General features: G+C 53.5%; 4 protein-coding genes across 4 annotated transcripts; 3 read left to right on the top strand and 1 right to left on the bottom strand.

Annotated features, from left to right (window-relative positions):
* Nucleotides 1–4274: 4274 nt before the first annotated feature.
* On the top strand, nt 4275–7281 carry HRG_01306 (uncharacterized protein; the record flags this gene model as incomplete). The annotated part of the gene is made up of 5 exons (XM_044859777.1): nt 4275–4282; nt 4343–4996; nt 6627–6828; nt 6867–7021; nt 7134–7281. The coding sequence occupies 5 exons, from the start codon at nt 4275–4277 to the stop codon at nt 7279–7281; spliced, it is 1167 nt and encodes a 388-aa protein (XP_044726177.1).
* Nucleotides 7282–10045: 2764 nt separating this feature from the next.
* On the bottom strand, nt 10046–11201 carry HRG_01305 (uncharacterized protein; the record flags this gene model as incomplete). Its single annotated transcript, XM_044859776.1, has 2 exons — nt 10046–10279; nt 10350–11201. The coding sequence occupies 2 exons, from the start codon at nt 11199–11201 to the stop codon at nt 10046–10048; spliced, it is 1086 nt and encodes a 361-aa protein (XP_044726176.1).
* A 2845-nt stretch (nt 11202–14046) lies between these two features.
* HRG_01304 (uncharacterized protein) lies at nt 14047–14793 on the top strand (the record flags this gene model as incomplete). Its single annotated transcript, XM_044859775.1, has 1 exon — nt 14047–14793. One exon carries the CDS (start codon nt 14047–14049, stop codon nt 14791–14793), a length of 747 nt encoding a protein of 248 aa, XP_044726175.1.
* A 1109-nt stretch (nt 14794–15902) lies between these two features.
* HRG_01303 (TLC domain-containing protein) lies at nt 15903–17588 on the top strand (the record flags this gene model as incomplete). The annotated part of the gene is made up of 5 exons (XM_044859774.1): nt 15903–16140; nt 16344–16657; nt 16721–17008; nt 17065–17500; nt 17578–17588. 5 exons carry the CDS (start codon nt 15903–15905, stop codon nt 17586–17588), a joined length of 1287 nt encoding a protein of 428 aa, XP_044726174.1.
* Between the last annotated feature and the right edge of the window lie 544 nt (nt 17589–18132).

The following is an 18132-nucleotide window of genomic DNA, read 5'->3' as shown; positions in this document are numbered from 1 at the left end:
AAGGAACCGTTCCTGTGGCAAGAGCATGCACACTGCAGTTGGCCTATGTTAGCGGTAAGACAGGACAGGAAGAGCGACGCACAACTCACTTCAGTTGGACCATTTGTCCCCATGCTGTGAGCGGCACCCCTGTCGTCCAGTTGGGTTTTGTTGTGGTTCTGCCACCACGCCAGCTTACTTGGAGAGTTAGGCCGAGTTGCCACCTGCCAGTCATACACGGATCTCCGACGCTCTGCAGGGCTTTGTGACATGTCTCCGACGGTCCTCTTCGCCCCAGACGACGAAGCTGGCTCAGGAGAAGGTGCAAGAAGCGGGCGAGGTGATGGTGGCTCGTCCAAGTCGTCCCTTGAACTCAAGCATTGCTGCAGCGACCCTGGCTCCTGATATGCGCCTGCCGCGTAGAGAGCGCGCTGGTGGTTCAGTGCGCTCGAGATCGAGTTCAAATTCTCGCGATTTGGATGTCGATGGCTTGGCCCATGTGCTGTAAGTTCGTCGCGAAGTTCTCCAACGGCCGAAAGGGCCAGAGCGCCGCGGTGAGGCAAGGCGAATAAGTTTCCAGCCGATTCCTGCGCAAGTGAACTTGGCGGAGTGTTCGCAAATCCCAAGCCGGACTCGGTCTCGCTGTTCATGTCATCATCAGAGGCTGGTCGTCTGTGGGCGGACGCTACTTCGCTCTTCCGCATCGGGCCGTCAAGGTGTAGTCGGGATAGTGATGTCGCCACTCAGGCAGCATAGGTGACGCTGTCACCTAGAAGGTTCGAATCCATCACTAATTTGGCGCGAATAGTGACTCCCGCGTGGAATCAGGGACGCAATCAGCGGGGGTTAAAGTTATCAAGAAAATATTACAGCATAGCTTCGACGGCTTTAAGTCAACAAAGCCCAATTCACCATTCTACCTACCAAGCAACTATTCCGGGGTAAGAACACCAGGAAACAATAATGCCTCGCCCAAGGCTCGACCTGACTGCTGTCGGCGGGAATTGCGGTCTGCGCCGAAGGCGAAGATGCCATGTTCATTTCGTGGTACGCGAGCTTTTCGCGACAGTACTGTCGAATTCCTGGCCAGCATCAGCCTAGCGATCATCAATATGGGGAAAATATGATAGCTCTCTACCTTCACTAAGGTGAAGAATCTGTTAACTGCATTGCGACCGCCCAACTCCTCCTCCTGCCAGCGTGCACCCTATTGGAAATTAGTGTCTTAACCGCATGAACATACACCGGCGCACTCGACACCATGTCCTCATTCGTAATTTCGAGGTTCTTCGTTTGACTGATGACCACATGAAGCCATCGTTCAAGGCCAGACCACTGAAGGATGTGACCACCCAGCGCAAATGTTTGTACTCCTCGCACCTAAAAACAAAATGGATCGTGCCGGATGGGAAGAACACCGTTTGCCCTGGCGAGAGCACGACGTGTCTCCATTGGCCCCCAGTGTAACCGTGTGGAGTAGACATCCATGCGTCTTCGTCCTGTTCACTTGGGCGGGACAACCATCCGAAGCCGATCTGCCCTTCTTGCGCCGTAATCCAGGTTGAAAAACCATGGCTATCCATATGCGGCGCCGTACTATGCCCTCCTTCCGCCAGGAGTGCCCATTCTATGACGTTGCGCCATGTCGCCCAATCTTTCCAGACGCTGCTATCCTTGGGCGCTGCTGCCCATCAGAATGGCATCACGCACTCGGAGGAGAAGCTGGCAATTGTCTCCTTCCAAGAAAGATGGTAGAGTCGGAGGCAACGGGCTCTGGAGATCAAGAAGGTTCCAGGGGTTGTCCGTCGGCCTTTGTTTGAGGAACCTCTCCCGGACTTCTCGAAGCGTTTTACTCTTGGAGGACTCCTCTAGAAAATGGCGAGAGGGTATCTGAACGGACACGGTCCGATTTAGACCGAGATCTTCCATGTGACGGAAGAGTTGCGAAATGGGGCGATCCTCCCCCCGCCATCGAAACCGCTGCTGATCCTGCGTAAAAAGAGGTGCGTCGACGAACCCAAGCTCGACCTTTTGGGCTGCTTCCTGCAGCTATCGGGATCATGAGACCTGACTTTGAACCAACAGCATGAAGTCGGGCCAATTAGGTTATGACACACTACGACGCGCTGCAAGTGGCCAGTCTGCAGGCCAAGCAGCTGAGGAATTCTTTTGTCCATGCACTCGCTTCCGTGGCTCTGACGATGGCCTGCAGGCAGCCCCGGCGGGGACAGTGATCATCCGTTGACACGCCTTTTGCATACACGATCAGCCCGCTGCACCGGCTGGGCCGCACCCTGGCCGACGGCCGCCTGGCGTCCTGAGGCCATTGGAGGACTGACCCCCCTTCCCTTTCTCACATCCAGGGAACGAGCTGCTAGTGGCTGCTCCGTCCTGCACTCGACGGTATGACATCGGAGCCGCCGTGTATTCGTCGTGTACCCGGCATAGAAAAGCTGCGTCGCCTCGGGGAAGACGGAAGGAGTAACGAGAGAGCTGCAGGCCCGTGCTCAGCGCGTGGAGCCGCGTCCGAACAGGATCCGAGCATAATCAGATACAGGTGATCAAGAGCATGTAGTATTTGTGAAAGGCTGGCCCGGAGTTTCTTCAACAAGCAGGTGCCTGTGTGTTGTCTATCTAAAGCTGAGGGGAAAGGAGGAGCTCGAGGCTGCGGGCCTTAGTATTGATGGACCCAGCCCGTGACAGTATTGAGAACCAAGACATTGCAGTACTCCTAGAAACGTCAAAGAACGGACATAACGAAAAATCAGCCCTAGATGTCGCGAGACAGAACTCCAAGGACCCCCGTCGTGAGCTGCACGCACTCATGAAATACCATGACACGTGGACGTAAGTAATGCCTTACAGCGCTTACCTCACCTCAATTTATGTCCACGCGTTTTCAAATGTCTTCCTCCTTTGCCTCTTGGCGTCTGGGGAGTAGACGAGTCTTGGTTTGTTTTGAATTCTGGACCTTTGCCCTTCATGGGCTTCCCCTGTGGGCGAGCGAGACTTCATCTCTCTTCCTCATCGTCTTATGGTGCTCGTCTCCTTCGAGATAGCCTCGGGTCCTCACCAAAACAGGAGCTATTTTCTTCCTGAACCAGTCTGTTTTTGAGGGCAACTTCCAGCCCAGACAACATGAGAGGAGTCGGACACCACCCAGCCGCGGTCGAGGACGCCACGCGCAAGACGTTATTGGGCTCCTCGATTTGACTTGTCGTGGGCAGAAACAAAAGCTGCAATAAACCGATCCCTTCTGGCCGCATCTCGAAATGCCGGGTCAAGGGAGGTTTGTGGAACGGGCGGCATGCCCGGTGTCTGCCTGTCCATTCCAAAGAGCCCGTTGGGCGGCTGAGGCTGTTGATAAGCTGTTGGAGAGGACTGTCCGAACAAGGCGGACATGGTAGCTTCCAAGGGTCGAGCTTCAGGGGATCCAAGCTGAATACCTGAGCTTGCTGAGGGATGCGATTCGGGACTGACGCCGTGTTGGTTTGATCCATATCGCGCAGCTGTTGGAATCTGTTGTGTTGTAGTTGTAGTGCTACTAACGCTGTTATTTTGAACCCATCCGGACCCAGTGTTGTAGTGTGTTCGATCGTCACTCCACCACACGCCGTTGCTGTCTTGAAACATAGCTGATATGTTGCAGTTATCTGCTGAGAGGAAACAGTTTGCCCATGCGGTGGAAGGAAACTGGAAAACGACGAATGGGTGGGGAAATAAAAATTAGGTTGGGGTGGGCGGGCGGCTCCTTTAGATGTTTTATGCATTAGCGCTGGTCATTGGACGCCAAAACACCGTGCGGGTTAATACAGTAATCACGCCACCGGCGTGCCCGACTGAAGCAAGTAACCCCGCCACTAGAACACATCAGCCAATAGAGAGCGCTATTCCTACCGTCACTGTGAGGCACTGCTAAGGCTGCATGCATTGAAGCGAGAACCACTCCTTCCTGCCCACCTTGCGGCAACCTGGCCAATGATAAGTAGATACAATGTCGTGGTACGGACTTTTGATTGGACAGAACCCCATAGAGCGATTTACTTGTTGCATTGGTTACGTACTCAGGGGCGGAAGCGGGGTTCGCGTTACGACGACGGCCTCCCCCGGTAGCATCGTGGCCGAAGCGCCAAAGTGACCGCCGAGCCCTTTCTATTAATATCTAATGTCATGCCGTTCCTATGAGGCTCTAAGTAATAACGAATGTGGGTTTATATCAAAAGCGCTGTTCTGATTATAAATTCCCTGGACTCACTTGCTCCCCAATAGTCACAATCCCCTTTTAGACAACCAAAATGGCAGCGTATGTTCGATTCTCCTCCCCACACCGTTTCAATACTTGTTGCTAAGTTTCGAATCTTAGGCAGTCTCAGCAAGCACAGCAGAACCTACAAGCCTTTGGTATTCCCGGCCTTCGGCATTTCTGGGACCCAAATACGACAGCTTACGCAAAAATCGTTGAAGTGTACAGACACGGATCTGGTTACAACTACGAAGACGTGGTCTGGCATGCTTGGGCGGCAATCTGCTACATGTACTTTCCTCAGGAAGCCCCAACACCAACAGATCCGCGATGGGCTATCGATCGAGAAGCATATCGGGGTTTCGCGAGCTCTCTTTCCTCGACTAAGCCGGATCTCATCGTCATCAAGCTGACTGCGGGTCAAATATCACAGCATCAGCTGCCACAATTTTCTTCAAGAGATTTTCTCTGGATAGAATGCAAAGCCGCCAACGAGGATAGCCCCTCCGGATGGAAAAGGGTCCTGGGCGAGTCGGTGACACGGCTGCAGACAGCACATCCAAACCGAACGATATTTCTCATCATTGCGGTCGGCTGGAAATGCATGTATTTCGTCTGGGACCCCAACAACGCAATCGCTGGGCGACCGTCCATGTTCATACGCTCGGCGGTCGGCGCCCAGACGTGGCAGATTGATGGTCGCATCAAAGGCATTCGAAACGAATCTTGGGTAAACCTAATCACAGGCGAAATTCATGTTGATAAGGCGATGACGTTGAACTGCTGGTCTACAGTTCAGGGAGGGCAAGGTCAGGCACGAGTCGAAAATTGGTATAGCCTGTCTCTCATCGAGCAATATCTCGTCAGTGTACAAAACTCAGCGCTCCAGGGTCAAAACCCTCTCAGATTCTAATATCAAATCGAAATGCTGCGTGTAGAGCGTTGAGGGCGTTACGAGCGATCAGACCGAGAATGCAATGGAGGTCGGGTAGCGGCCGGCAAGACCGGCACAGGCAGAAAGTCCAATAACAAGGCGAATACCCTTGGACCGGGCAAGCAGACAGTTGTGCGGCAGGCTGGTTGCAGAAGAAGCCTAGCTTACGGAGGCGGCGGTCAAATGGGAGACCATCTCTGATGACGAGGAGCTAGAGTCTCCACCGAAACGCGTACGCCGAAGCTCCCGTAAGCGGCCTCCCACATCAACGCCTTCTGCCGTATTAAGTTTCGGTAAGAAGGAGAATCATGAGGACTGTATTAATGTGCGAACGTAAAAGGGCTACGAGGGCAAAAGTGTTCCAGGAGGTACCGTACCAGTAGTGCAGAGAGCATCAATATGGCACCGAACGAAAGGGGTGTTTTGAGCTTCATTCCGACTCCCTCGACTGTTAGTTAATCCTACTTCCATAGCTGCTTGTGCAGCCGAGAACCCCTTTGACTGATTCAAGCTACGCAATTAACTGTTCCTCGTGGAGGATAATATTTCCACGCTGCAAACAATAGAACTTGGATCCGTCTGTGGTAGTAGACATGGTGTGGCTGACGAACGGATTTGTCGCCCGAGGCGCCCCCAACCCCTTCACGAATTTCCTTCCATCACCACGCCTCTCATTACTATCGCACACAACGGATGCAAAGGTAGGTGGAGACTCAGAGGACTGGACGTTCTTGTATTCTCTATTCTAGTGGAAGCGACCTGCTGCTCTTATAGTTGCGTGTGTAGAAGAGAGAGGCCTCCAAGAGGGTGAGCTCGAGTCATATAGCTGTATCATATTCGTCCGATGTAAATACTTCACCTCACGAACTTATGGGAACCGCATGCTTTATGTGACAATTACTACTGTTCAGGGTTGTGCCGACACACCCCTGGAGTTGGGTCAGCACAACGTTCGCCGGCGGGTGCCTATATAAAACGCCCGTGCCCCCCCTAAAATCTTCCACCCGATTTCCCTCTTTCATCACCACGTTCCGTCATGACTATAGAATGCGCTAAGAGTATTGCTACCAACTGGTAGATTTACCGAGTGTCACAGCGGCCTTGTCAAGTTGTTGAATCTTTCCAACTTGACGACTGATATGACCACTGCACACACGAGAGCACCTATTCATTTCAATACCAATAAGCGCCACTAAACTGGGCAGCTCTCGCAGCATAGTCGATTCTGGGATGCGAGACTCCCCAGTAATTCTCATCACTGGATCGTGGGCATTGAATGATGAATGTACCAAAACTCAAAACAGGGCTCTCCAGCGCCTTATGCCATGGCCCGCGTTGCGGTCGCTCTTTCATCGACGCTTGCTTCATTCGAGGGCGCCGTCATATTACAGCGGCGTCTCGTTCGCAATTGCCTGGCAGTATCAATGGGCTAAGCATGGACAGCTCTAGTCCTTCCCCAAAACTGACAAGCCGCGACCATACATCTGCCCGGTTTGCCATCGCTCGTTTGGCCGCGTGGAGCATCAAGAACGGCAAGGGCGCTTGCACACCGGAGCCAAACCATTCCAGCGCCACGAATGTGCGCGATGCTTCGCTCGCCATGATCTACTGCTTCGTCACCAGCAGGAGTTGCATCAGACGTTGCCTTCGCCGTCTCGGCCCAGTGGCCTCCGTGAGTCCGTCACCAGCCTGATGTCATTCTCTTTCCAGGAGCCAACTTTTGACACCATGGGGGACGGATCTCCTGACTTCAACACGAACTGTAGCGCGGCCGATGCGACTAACCAGCCTTTCGAAGGCTTGTCCACTCCGGCCGAGCCCCCCTTGGACAACACTGTTGGCGCTGCACCGCTGGGCCAGGAAAGGTCTGTAGGCACTATATGGCGACTCTCAACTGCCTCTGCAGCTCCCAGTGTAGTCGGGGCTCTAGATCAAGGCGCCTCCCTTTCTATTACATGATAGCTGCCAGCCATCTAGCGCGAACCGGCCTACAACGTACGTCACCGATGCCCCCGCCCAAGACAAGCGTCCCGCGACCAAAAAAACACAATCTCCTGCCGTGATTGCCAACTTCCCCAGGAGTGTCTCCAGCGACAACCAGTACGGACCCAGCGAGCCAAAGTAACGAATCGCAAACCACGTGGTTTCGAGCATCATCACTCTACCAAGCCATCCGTCTATCGCATCATTTGAAATGCCGTCTTGTCCACTGTAAAATGATGCCATCTGTTGTTAGTTCCATCACCACACAAGGAACCGTTCCTGTGGCAAGAGCATGCACACTGCAGTTGGCCTATGTTAGCGGTAAGACAGGACAGGAAGAGCGACGCACAACTCACTTCAGTTGGACCATTTGTCCCCATGCTGTGAGCGGCACCCCTGTCGTCCAGTTGGGTTTTGTTGTGGTTCTGCCACCACGCCAGCTTACTTGGAGAGTTAGGCCGAGTTGCCACCTGCCAGTCATACACGGATCTCCGACGCTCTGCAGGGCTTTGTGACATGTCTCCGACGGTCCTCTTCGCCCCAGACGACGAAGCTGGCTCAGGAGAAGGTGCAAGAAGCGGGCGAGGTGATGGTGGCTCGTCCAAGTCGTCCCTTGAACTCAAGCATTGCTGCAGCGACCCTGGCTCCTGATATGCGCCTGCCGCGTAGAGAGCGCGCTGGTGGTTCAGTGCGCTCGAGATCGAGTTCAAATTCTCGCGATTTGGATGTCGATGGCTTGGCCCATGTGCTGTAAGTTCGTCGCGAAGTTCTCCAACGGCCGAAAGGGCCAGAGCGCCGCGGTGAGGCAAGGCGAATAAGTTTCCAGCCGATTCCTGCGCAAGTGAACTTGGCGGAGTGTTCGCAAATCCCAAGCCGGACTCGGTCTCGCTGTTCATGTCATCATCAGAGGCTGGTCGTCTGTGGGCGGACGCTACTTCGCTCTTCCGCATCGGGCCGTCAAGGTGTAGTCGGGATAGTGATGTCGCCACTCAGGCAGCATAGGTGACGCTGTCACCTAGAAGGTTCGAATCCATCACTAATTTGGCGCGAATAGTGACTCCCGCGTGGAATCAGGGACGCAATCAGCGGGGGTTAAAGTTATCAAGAAAATATTACAGCATAGCTTCGACGGCTTTAAGTCAACAAAAGCCCAATTCACCATTCTACCTACCAAGCAACTATTCCGGGGTAAGAACACCAGGAAACAATAATGCCTCGCCCAAGGCTCGACCTGACTGCTGTCGGCGGGAATTGCGGTCTGCGCCGAAGGCGAAGATGCCATGTTCATTTCGTGGTACGCGAGCTTTTCGCGACAGTACTGTCGAATTCCTGGCCAGCATCAGCCTAGCGATCATCAATATGGGGAAAATATGATAGCTCTCTACCTTCACTAAGGTGAAGAATCTGTTAACTGCATTGCGACCGCCCAACTCCTCCTCCCTGCCAGCGTGCACCCTATTGGAAATTAGTGTCTTAACCGCATGAACATACACCGGCGCACTCGACACCATGTCCTCATTCGTAATTTCGAGGTTCTTCGTTTGACTGATGACCACATGAAGCCATCGTTCAAGGCCAGACCACTGAAGGATGTGACCACCCAGCGCAAATGTTTGTACTCCTCGCACCCTAAAAACAAAATGGATCGTGCCGGATGGGAAGAACACCGTTTGCCCTGGCGAGAGCACGACGTGTCTCCATTGGCCCCCAGTGTAACCGTGTGGAGTAGACATCCATGCGTCTTCGTCCTGTTCACTTGGGCGGGACAACCATCCGAAGCCGATCTGCCCTTCTTGCGCCGTAATCCAGGTTGAAAAACCATGGCTATCCATATGCGGCGCCGTACTATGCCCTCCTTCCGCCAGGAGTGCCCATTCTATGACGTTGCGCCATGTCGCCCAATCTTTTCCAGACGCTGCTATCCTTTGGGCGCTGCTGCCCATCAGAATGGCATCACGCACTCGGAGGAGAAGCTGGCAATTGTCTCCTTCCAAGAAAGATGGTAGAGTCGGAGGCAACGGGCTCTGGAGATCAAGAAGGTTCCAGGGGTTGTCCGTCGGCCTTTGTTTGAGGAACCTCCCGGACTTCTCGAAGCGTTTTACTCTTGGAGGACTCCTCTAGAAAATGGCGAGAGGGTATCTGAACGGACACGGTCCGATTTAGACCGAGATCTTCCATGTGACGGAAGAGTTGCGAAATGGGGCGATCCTCCCCCCGCCATCGAAACCGCTGCTGATCCTGCGTAAAAAGAGGTGCGTCGACGAACCCAAGCTCGACCTTTTGGGCTGCTTCCTCTCCACGTAAGAAGTACGCCTCTTCGTCCGTCGGCGGCCTACTCTTGCCTAAGAGCCGGGAGACCAACTCATCCGTTCGTTTACCCCAAGAGTTCGGCTTGTGCTCGGTGGACGCCAGTTCCGTAAGCACCCTCTGGCGATAGGCCTCATCACGAATTGGATCGTACTTCAGAAGCCTATCTTGCCGAAAATCAGGCAGAGGTCCATGAATGGACGTATCTGGATCACCAAGCCGGAACCTTTTCGGGGGGGGACTGTCGATGATGTCGGGGAGTGAAGCACGTCGCCGTCGGGGAGTTGCGCCTCCATCATAGTCATTTATGTAGAGGTCCTTCTCGGCTTTCCGAGGCGACTCGAAATGCTCCGTGTTGGTCACTGCCTGTGCGAACTTCTGAAGATGTGCGTAACACATGGTCTGAAAGGGAACGTTGAATGTGGATAGCATCAGCCCGATCGCACGGCCATCGAACTTGTCCAGAAGGGTGAGGAGCGTGGGCGGTATTTCGGACGGACAACACCGCTTCGTATACCGACCCGCAGTGTTGGGCTGGCGGTTGACTGGTCGGAAATTTCTCAGCGGCGTTTCGTGGTAATTTCGGCGTGGGCGGAGCCTCACGGCCGCCGGACCATTCGTAGCGTGTTGATTAACATTTTCGGTACCATCTGCGGATGTTCTGCCATCCTCGCTTTGTTTCCCTCGTGAGCGAAGAATCTGCCTGGGTAATTGATTTTCAGGTAGCCGGGGGTCTTCGGCATCGCTATCACCACGTGGAGATATGTCGTCCGGACCGACTGCGGCGATCCCGGACCAGACTTGAGTAGCAGAGGACAAAGCGGCGGGAGAACCTGGCGGCGAGCTCAGAGGCGTCGACAATGGGGAATGACCTGAGTTAACATCCTCGATCTTCTCGCCTACAGTGATAGATGACCCAACATTTTCCTCTGCCAGGGTTGAATCAGTAATCTTCTCGACGGTAGTGTCGAGACGAGAATCTTCCGACACGGCTCCCATTAAAGGTTCAGATGGGCGCCGGATCATGAGGCCGTGCTCGTCGAAACCATAGCCGGTGGGCAGGTCTTCGACGAAAATCTCTCTGAACGGAAGGGAGACGTTCTGGGGGTCCTTGTCCTTGGTGTACGGAACCTCGCCTGTCCATTTGACGAGATTCCGTAGCTCGACCAGGTTGAGTGGATCAGGAGAGTCTCGAATGCGGTGGCTCCTAAATTTGCCGTCCATCTGCGCTCTTCGCAGTAACAGCTGGTTTCCCTTGATTACGAACTCAGGCCATCCCATCTTGTTCGCGACCGCCCCCAGCGTCTTGCAGAATTTCCATCCTCTGGAAGGCCAGTTGTAGTGTTGGAGTCTATCCCGACCCCAGCGAAAGCTGACGGCCTTCAGATGCGGGAGGCACTTCGTGATCATGTCTGATCCGCTCGCGGCAACCCCGATGAAGCGATCCCACTCTTCCGCATCAAACTGCGTCTTCTCGGGTTTCGCTTTCTTTTTCTTGTAACTCCTGTAGTCGGGGCACTCGGCCAGCATAACACGCTCGAAGAGAGCGATCAGCAACTCCACCTGCGTGTGCTGAACAAGAAGCCAGTTGCGCATCTGTGAGCACAGCCGGAACTTTCCCGCGTCGGACTCGCAGAGGCGGACATCTTTGCGAAATGTCTCGATCAGCTCAGCCTGATCAGCCGGCAACAGAAAGCTTTCGACCTCGGCTTCGTTGACAGAGCCGGGAGGGTCTGGTAGGGCGGAGGAATCCATATTACGAGAGAGGATGCTCACAGTTGACTGTTGGCACTGCATCATATTTATTTATACCAAGAGACTACTCCTAAATGGTACTAGTGCTGTAATTATTACCCGTGGATGAGCCGACACGGGTTCAATTTGCACCCATGTCGGACTCCATAGGCCAGCGACGACTCTCACCTCCACGCGGTGCTGGCTGGGAACCTGGGAATGCTTTTTGCCTGGGGACATTCGCAGAGCCAAGAAGAGTCAACACCATCCAGCATTTGTCCGCTGGTATGGGCTACGGTTGCGTGTAGGGCTCGCGAGCCCTACCGCCCACAAGCCACAGGGGAACACTTTAAAAACCATCCGACCCACGACCGCGAAATCGAGCCTACAAACGATGGACATATGGGTTGTGGAATAGGACACCCTTGGGGTGCTTTGGGCTGCTCTGTTGGAATGGAAACAAGGCCGCGCTGGGTAAACGACAAGAAGTGGAACAGTCACAGCGAAACGATTGACAAGCACCGGCGCACTTGCAACCGCACAGAGAACGACGAAGCACCTTGGTTAGTAGGAGGGACGACACTGCGTCGCTTGGCTGTTCCGGGTACAGACAGGATGCAAATGGACGAACTTCTGCGAGACACGGTCGGCCTTGCCAGGGAGATCTTGCAAGGCAGCGCGAAACAGATCTGACAATCTGCGGAGCGCAGCATATAATGGAAGCGACGGAAGACTGGGTGGGCGGACCGCAGTTACGACACTTTCTATATGGCTCGAGAGGACGGACGCGCGTGTCGGTCTACTAAGAGGACGGAATCTTGCAGGTGGCCATCGAGGATGGAATCTCCAAGTTGGCCGTTGAAGGAGGCTTAAGGAGCAAACTGGTCTTGACTTGCGAACCGGCTGTGCCCGGGAGGAGATTATGAGTGGATTTCCTGAGTCGCTGGATGTTGTCAAGCCGCTCTGTCTCAGGATTAGGAAGATACTCTTTCCCCTGGACAAAGATGAAAGGATAAGCTTTGGAACCCCCGCAGGAGATCCAGGCCAGCTTTACAAGCCCGTCAGCCGCCTACGATGATGCCATCAGTGATCTCTAGATGGCTTGTCTCTGGCGATGGGCTGGGATACTTTTGTCGTGGAGAGTCTGGGAAGTTGACCGGGATGCAATCGATTAGCTTCGAAGATTCTAGGCAAGCAAGCGTGCCAGCTGGTTTGTGGGCTGCCTACCTAACCGGTTAGGACGAAAGGACGTAAAAACACACTATAAACACACTGCTGACGAAACACGCCTAGCCACGCGCCTCCGTACCTGTTAATGAATACAGTAGAACAGCGGTAGTTTGAGGTCTGCGGCGTAAGTATACGAAAGTACCAGGGCTGTTCCCTCCCCTTTTTCTTCCACAGGGATGGCTCAGCTGCATAATCACTCCAGAAGATCACGGCAGACGCGGAGAGCGCTGCCTGACTTTTACAAGTGTCGATAATGGACACTAGGTGGCCCCCTGTATCGCCTGGTCAAAGGCCCCTTGGCCAACCTCGCCACCCTGGAGTTTGTATATTGATCCTAGATACTAAACGTCCAACTGAAATGCCGCCATTGACTGTTCCAAGCACCACCGCTTTATCCGCCTTCTCAACACGGGCCTCTCTTCTTATCTGAAGAACTTTCCCTCGCGCAGGCTGGATATTGATGCAAGCGGAACTGCGCTTCCTGATCTGCACAACGAACGAATTCTTCAAATCGTCGAATCATCTTGAGAGCCCAAGCGGGTACCGTCCAAGTCACCGTTGCTATTTCTTCATGCCAGCCGCCGGTCGATCGCCCGCGTCTGCAATTCGGGCGAAGAGCCTGGACTCTTGTTACATAGTTCTGGTTCTAGTTCTATGTCAACGTTTGCTAGTAATGATACCTTACAGTACTGTTTATGTCTGTCGCAGAAGGAGAAACGACACAAAGTCAACGGATTTTGAGATTCCTCGGCTCAACACTGCGAGTCATAGGCTCGTGGGGTTGTGGGGTGATCATGAGGTGAGATGCGGGGCTTAGAAGCTTCCAGAAAATTGGCCTTCAGATACAACAAGTGGGATGCGGGGCTTAAAAGCTCAAAAAATTGACCTTCGGAAGCAACAGCCTCGGAGAGACCGGAGCGTATGCTTCCGAGTCGAGCCGGGATCGAGAAGACTTCTAGCAGTGGCGCCCTTGAGTAATGCATATGAAAAGTCACGTGGACTGATACGTGATTAGAAGCTTGCTTACTCATGATGTTGTAGACTTGGGGGTAGGGCAACTACAGAATGACTCTGTGCGAAGGAATTACTTATACTGTGAGTCGCGCGAGGAACGTGGGACGAGCTCAGATGAAAATTCGTGGGGGATGGCGGACTACCAACTTTTCTGCCAGGCTATGTATGACTCAATACCCGCAAATCAGCCATATTTGGCCACGAAAAGCAACCACCTTTTTCTGACGTTACACCACACTGCAGACGCTCGAGCCTTTTCGCCAAATGTAGCTGTTTCCCTCCAAAGTGATCACACTACAGACTCTTGAGCCTTTCGCCAATTGTAGCTAATTTTGAATAAAACGACTTCTGGAGCACATGCCATGATGCACAATAACGACACCGCATTTGGATTCATCGCGAAGATCACCGTCGGACACACATGTGATCCTGCAAGGCTGGATTCGCCAGCAAAGCACAAGCAGCATCGAAACCCCGCACAGTGAGGCAAAGTCTCCCATCCTCGCCCACACAGGGGTCCTACATGGCGGGGCACTTATCTATAAATAGAAGCATACTACACTCATCACCAGCATCATGAGGCCAGGGCACGCATTCGTAGCAGCACATCCACATCTACACGATGGCCGCCATGGGCAACAACAACTGCGCGATCAAGTTAGTGTGCATGGACGGGAGCATCGTGCTGGTCCTGAACTCTAACACGAAGCCGATGTGGATCGAGCATGAGAACAACACGATCATCAACTACGAGTACACGATCGAGAGTATAAACGCAGACTCGTTCACAACCATCGTGTCGGCCGTCGACCTAAAGGTGTTCGGGGACATGCTCATGACGGTTCTCCCGAGCGGCAGGCTGGACGGGTCCCTGAGCGCGTTCGAGATCGTCTATGTGTGCGCGAAGATGGGGTTGTTGAAGAACGAAGTCACCACCCAGGAGGCGAGGAAGTACGTGTACATGGGGCTGATGAAGGAGGCCACCACGCTGAAGGGCAGGTCCACGGCCATCGTCGGGGTCAAGAGGTCGGGCACGAGCGCCATCCTGAACAGCACCGGGGCCACCCCCAGGCCCGTGGTCGAGCCCAAGTCCACACCCGAGACCGAGGTCGAGACCGCGACCGAGTGCCGACCCGAGTGCGAGGTCAACGACCCGTGGGGGTTCACGACCCAGAGCGTGATGTGCAAGAAGGACAGGAAGAAGAAGAAGAGCAGAAAGGTGACCGAGACGCCCGTAGCCCAGCTGGTTGCACATCTCGTCGTTCGGATCCGGCCTCATCGGCGACTCAACCACCTCATCGTGTTGGTGGGCCTGGTCGAGTTGCACATCTTTCGTAAGATCCCACTCTTGCCCTTGATCCTGGAGTAGCAGTAGTTCATGACGTCCTTGGCGGTCTTGTCCCCGGTGCAGACGGCGGAGTTGATCATGCCCGACATGTGATTCTTTGGGATGATACGTGAGGGTTTCCGTCAAGTCAACGACTGCCGCATGCAGCGAGTGTATCGTATCCCACCAGCACTGCTTGCCTGGGGTAGGAACAGGCAGCCAACCTGAGCCTTAATCCACGATTATATCCCTGTGCCCTGTTCTTTTTTCCTTGGCCGTCACTGCTCTCCCCTGAAAGGGACTTCGTTCTGATTACCTTGGCAGGCCATGGGCCTGTGCCAAATTGTCTCGAAGGTCTGAGCCGTTTGCATACGGTAACATCGAGAGTTTATCGAACATTCAGATCAAGAATCGAGAGCTTCTCGGATTGTGTTCTTGGCCTGGACGGTGCTTTTGGTAGATCGGCCGCTTGGGACGGAGCTGCAATAACCACAGTATAAGCGAAGGTAGCAGCACTGGCGGGCTGAGCGTAGCCGTCAAACGGATATGGCTAGTGGTTCAACTCGGCTGACACAGTCCACGCGCAGTCGTGCTGATCAAGCCAAGAGACGGGATGATGACGGAACCTTCAGACTTACAATGTATCTGCCGTTGTGCCGGCTTTCGAGCTTGATAAGAGGACACGCACCAGATAGACACGGTTATCGCAATGACGACTCCCGTCCATGTCAATGCTCCAGGAGAGAAATTCAAGTCGGTCAACACAGAGGGCAGCATGCTCGCTGTTGGAGAGAAGCTAAAATGCTTAATGGCTGGGCAGTTTGTGCGGACAAGGTGGTAATTGTAGGCTTGGTCAGAAATGTGTTGGGAGGTACCACTCATGGGGGCATGTGCGGAATATCCTTTTCCCCTCAACATTACAGGGGAGCCCGCCTGTCCTTATTGGTAGAAGCCCGAAGAACCCCGCCCTGATTTGTTGTTTCACTCGTCGCCACAAAAGGGGCTTTCTTGTCGCCGAGGGAATTCGACCGTCGCAAACTTGCAAACCTACGGCAGGTGGACAGAAGCCCGCAAACGACACGAGAGCCGCAAAGTTTGAACAACCCTCCGAGCATTCCATTAGGCGCTCGACTGCCTTTACGAGTCTCATCATGAGCGGATCTAACACCAAGCATGACGTTTCCGAAGGCGCACCTGCGACGGTGACGCCACTGGTACCAACAACACGAGTTACGCTGGCAACGGAGCATAAAACAGAAAACGCCACGTTGAAGAGCCCCTCGAGTTCGCGCGTGAAGTCGCATGATCATGCTGCCATCCGGAGAGTCGAGCGGAAAGGCAACAACCCCTTGAGGAACTTCGCCAATTGGTTGCTCGATATTCAAATCGGTACGTGGCTTCCTGCGCCTGATCTCCCTCTTCGCCTATTTGAACCCTTCGAGTGTGCTTCGCTGGCAAAAATAGCTCGCTGCCCCCTCCGTCCCCAACGGAAATCTAAGCTTTACGCTGCGGGGACAACGATCCTTGTAGCAGTGCTTGGTCCGTTAAAACATTAAAAGCCAGAAGAGCTGATACCTGCAATTGATATACAGCCATATCGTTCAACCTCGTCGCCCTTCTCTTCCTCACGCACTTGTGCGTGCCTAAGGCCCGATATTACACGTCCAAATTCTTTTTGTCGTCGTACTATAACTCAACTACGGGAAAGTACGCCGCTGGTGGCGATGATTTTTTCTTCCTCGGCTTCTGCGTTGTCCTCTTCACCGGTGTCCGCGCCTGTTTCATGAAGTATATTCTGGCACCACTAGCTAGACGGTGGGGCATATCTAAGCGGAAGGATGTTGCAAGATTCTCCGAACAATCATGGCTCCTGTGCTACTATTCAGTCTTTTGGACCCTTGGCTTGGTACGTTGCTCATGCTCTATGCTGCTCTTCCAATCCACTGAACAACTAACTGGCCATCTCTAGTACATTTACTGCACCTCAAAATACTTCCTGAACCTGAGGGAGATGTTCACGGACTGGCCTACGAGAGGACTCTCTCATGTTACAAAGGCATATATATTGGGTCAGTGGGCTTTCTGGCTGCAGCAGATCATCGTCATCAACATCGAGGAGCGGCGTAAAGACCACTGGCAGATGCTGGCCCATCACATTGTGACGGTCGTACTCATTTCTGCCTCTTACGCCATGCACCTAACTCGTGTCGCCAATTTGATCTTGGTCTTGATGGATGTGGTCGATATTTTCTTCCCAGTGAGCCTTCCAACCCCTTACTTATTCTTTTGCGATAGCTCTCTGACATCGCTTAGCTCGCCAAGTGTTTAAAATACCTTGGATATTCTACACTGCGCGACATCGTGTTCGGTTTCTTCATGCTGTCGTGGTTCGTCGCCCGTCACGTCCTTTATATCATAACCATGTGGAGTATCTGGACTCACATGGCTGAAATCATCCCCATCGGTTGCTACCACGGCCCCCAGGATGATCCGATTGGGCCGACCCCGCTACCCAATCACGGCTGGTCTCACATGCTTGAACCATTCTGGAAGCCAGCAGGCACCATTTGCTACAGCGACAATGTGCGGTGGGGATTCCTTGGTGCTTTAGGTTTTCTCCAGGCCCTTACCATTATTTGGTTCTTCATGATTGTCCAAGTCGCCATCCGTGTTATTAAGGGCATCGGTGCTGATGATATACGGAGTGAGGACGAGGGCGAAGACCTGGAAGAGGAGATTGATCCGGAGTGTACCGATATTATGAATCACCGGGGAGTTCAACCGCTCGAAGACCGTGTCGAGGCTACTGACCTCCAAAGGCGGAAGCCCAGGGTTAGTGCCAGGAGAATTGCAGGCTCGTCTGGTGTGAGCCTTGGTAGGGGCGGTGACCGGAAGGAGTTATTAAACCGAATCGGGTGCGAGAAGCAAGTTGATTGAGGGCGCCTCTCGAGGATTGGTACTTATGACTGATGGAACAAACCTCTCGGAGCTTTTCATACACTTTGGCGAGCTGCCTTCCGCTAGTGAGAGAGATGTTAGACCGGGTAGATTGCTAATTGAAGTAAGCTCGCGGAAGGACAGAGAAGAGCTTGGTTGACTGACGGCGGCATCCCCCGGAATTCCGCATACGCCACGATTGAACGGACACTAGAACCCCGCCACACAATCGAGCTGTTCTTCTGAACTACCACTACGGAGGGGGACAAATACGATATCTCACGAGATACTCTCACCCTACAGAATTGGATCGATCCGGGTAACTTTTTGAACCTCTTGAGGCCTTTAAAGGACCTAACAGAACATATGGGAGGCGGGCCAACAAACCTGGCCTAGAAGGGTTGCACGTTGGCTCCACGAGACAATGAAGTCCTTTAATGCTCT

Source organism: Hirsutella rhossiliensis, assembly GCF_020360975.1.
Source record: "Hirsutella rhossiliensis strain HR02 chromosome Unknown scaffold00001, whole genome shotgun sequence".
Classification (NCBI taxonomy): Eukaryota; Fungi; Ascomycota; class Sordariomycetes; order Hypocreales; family Ophiocordycipitaceae; genus Hirsutella; species Hirsutella rhossiliensis.
The sequence above is the reverse complement of the archived record's forward strand: the minus strand, read 5'-3'. Positions and strand labels throughout refer to the sequence as shown.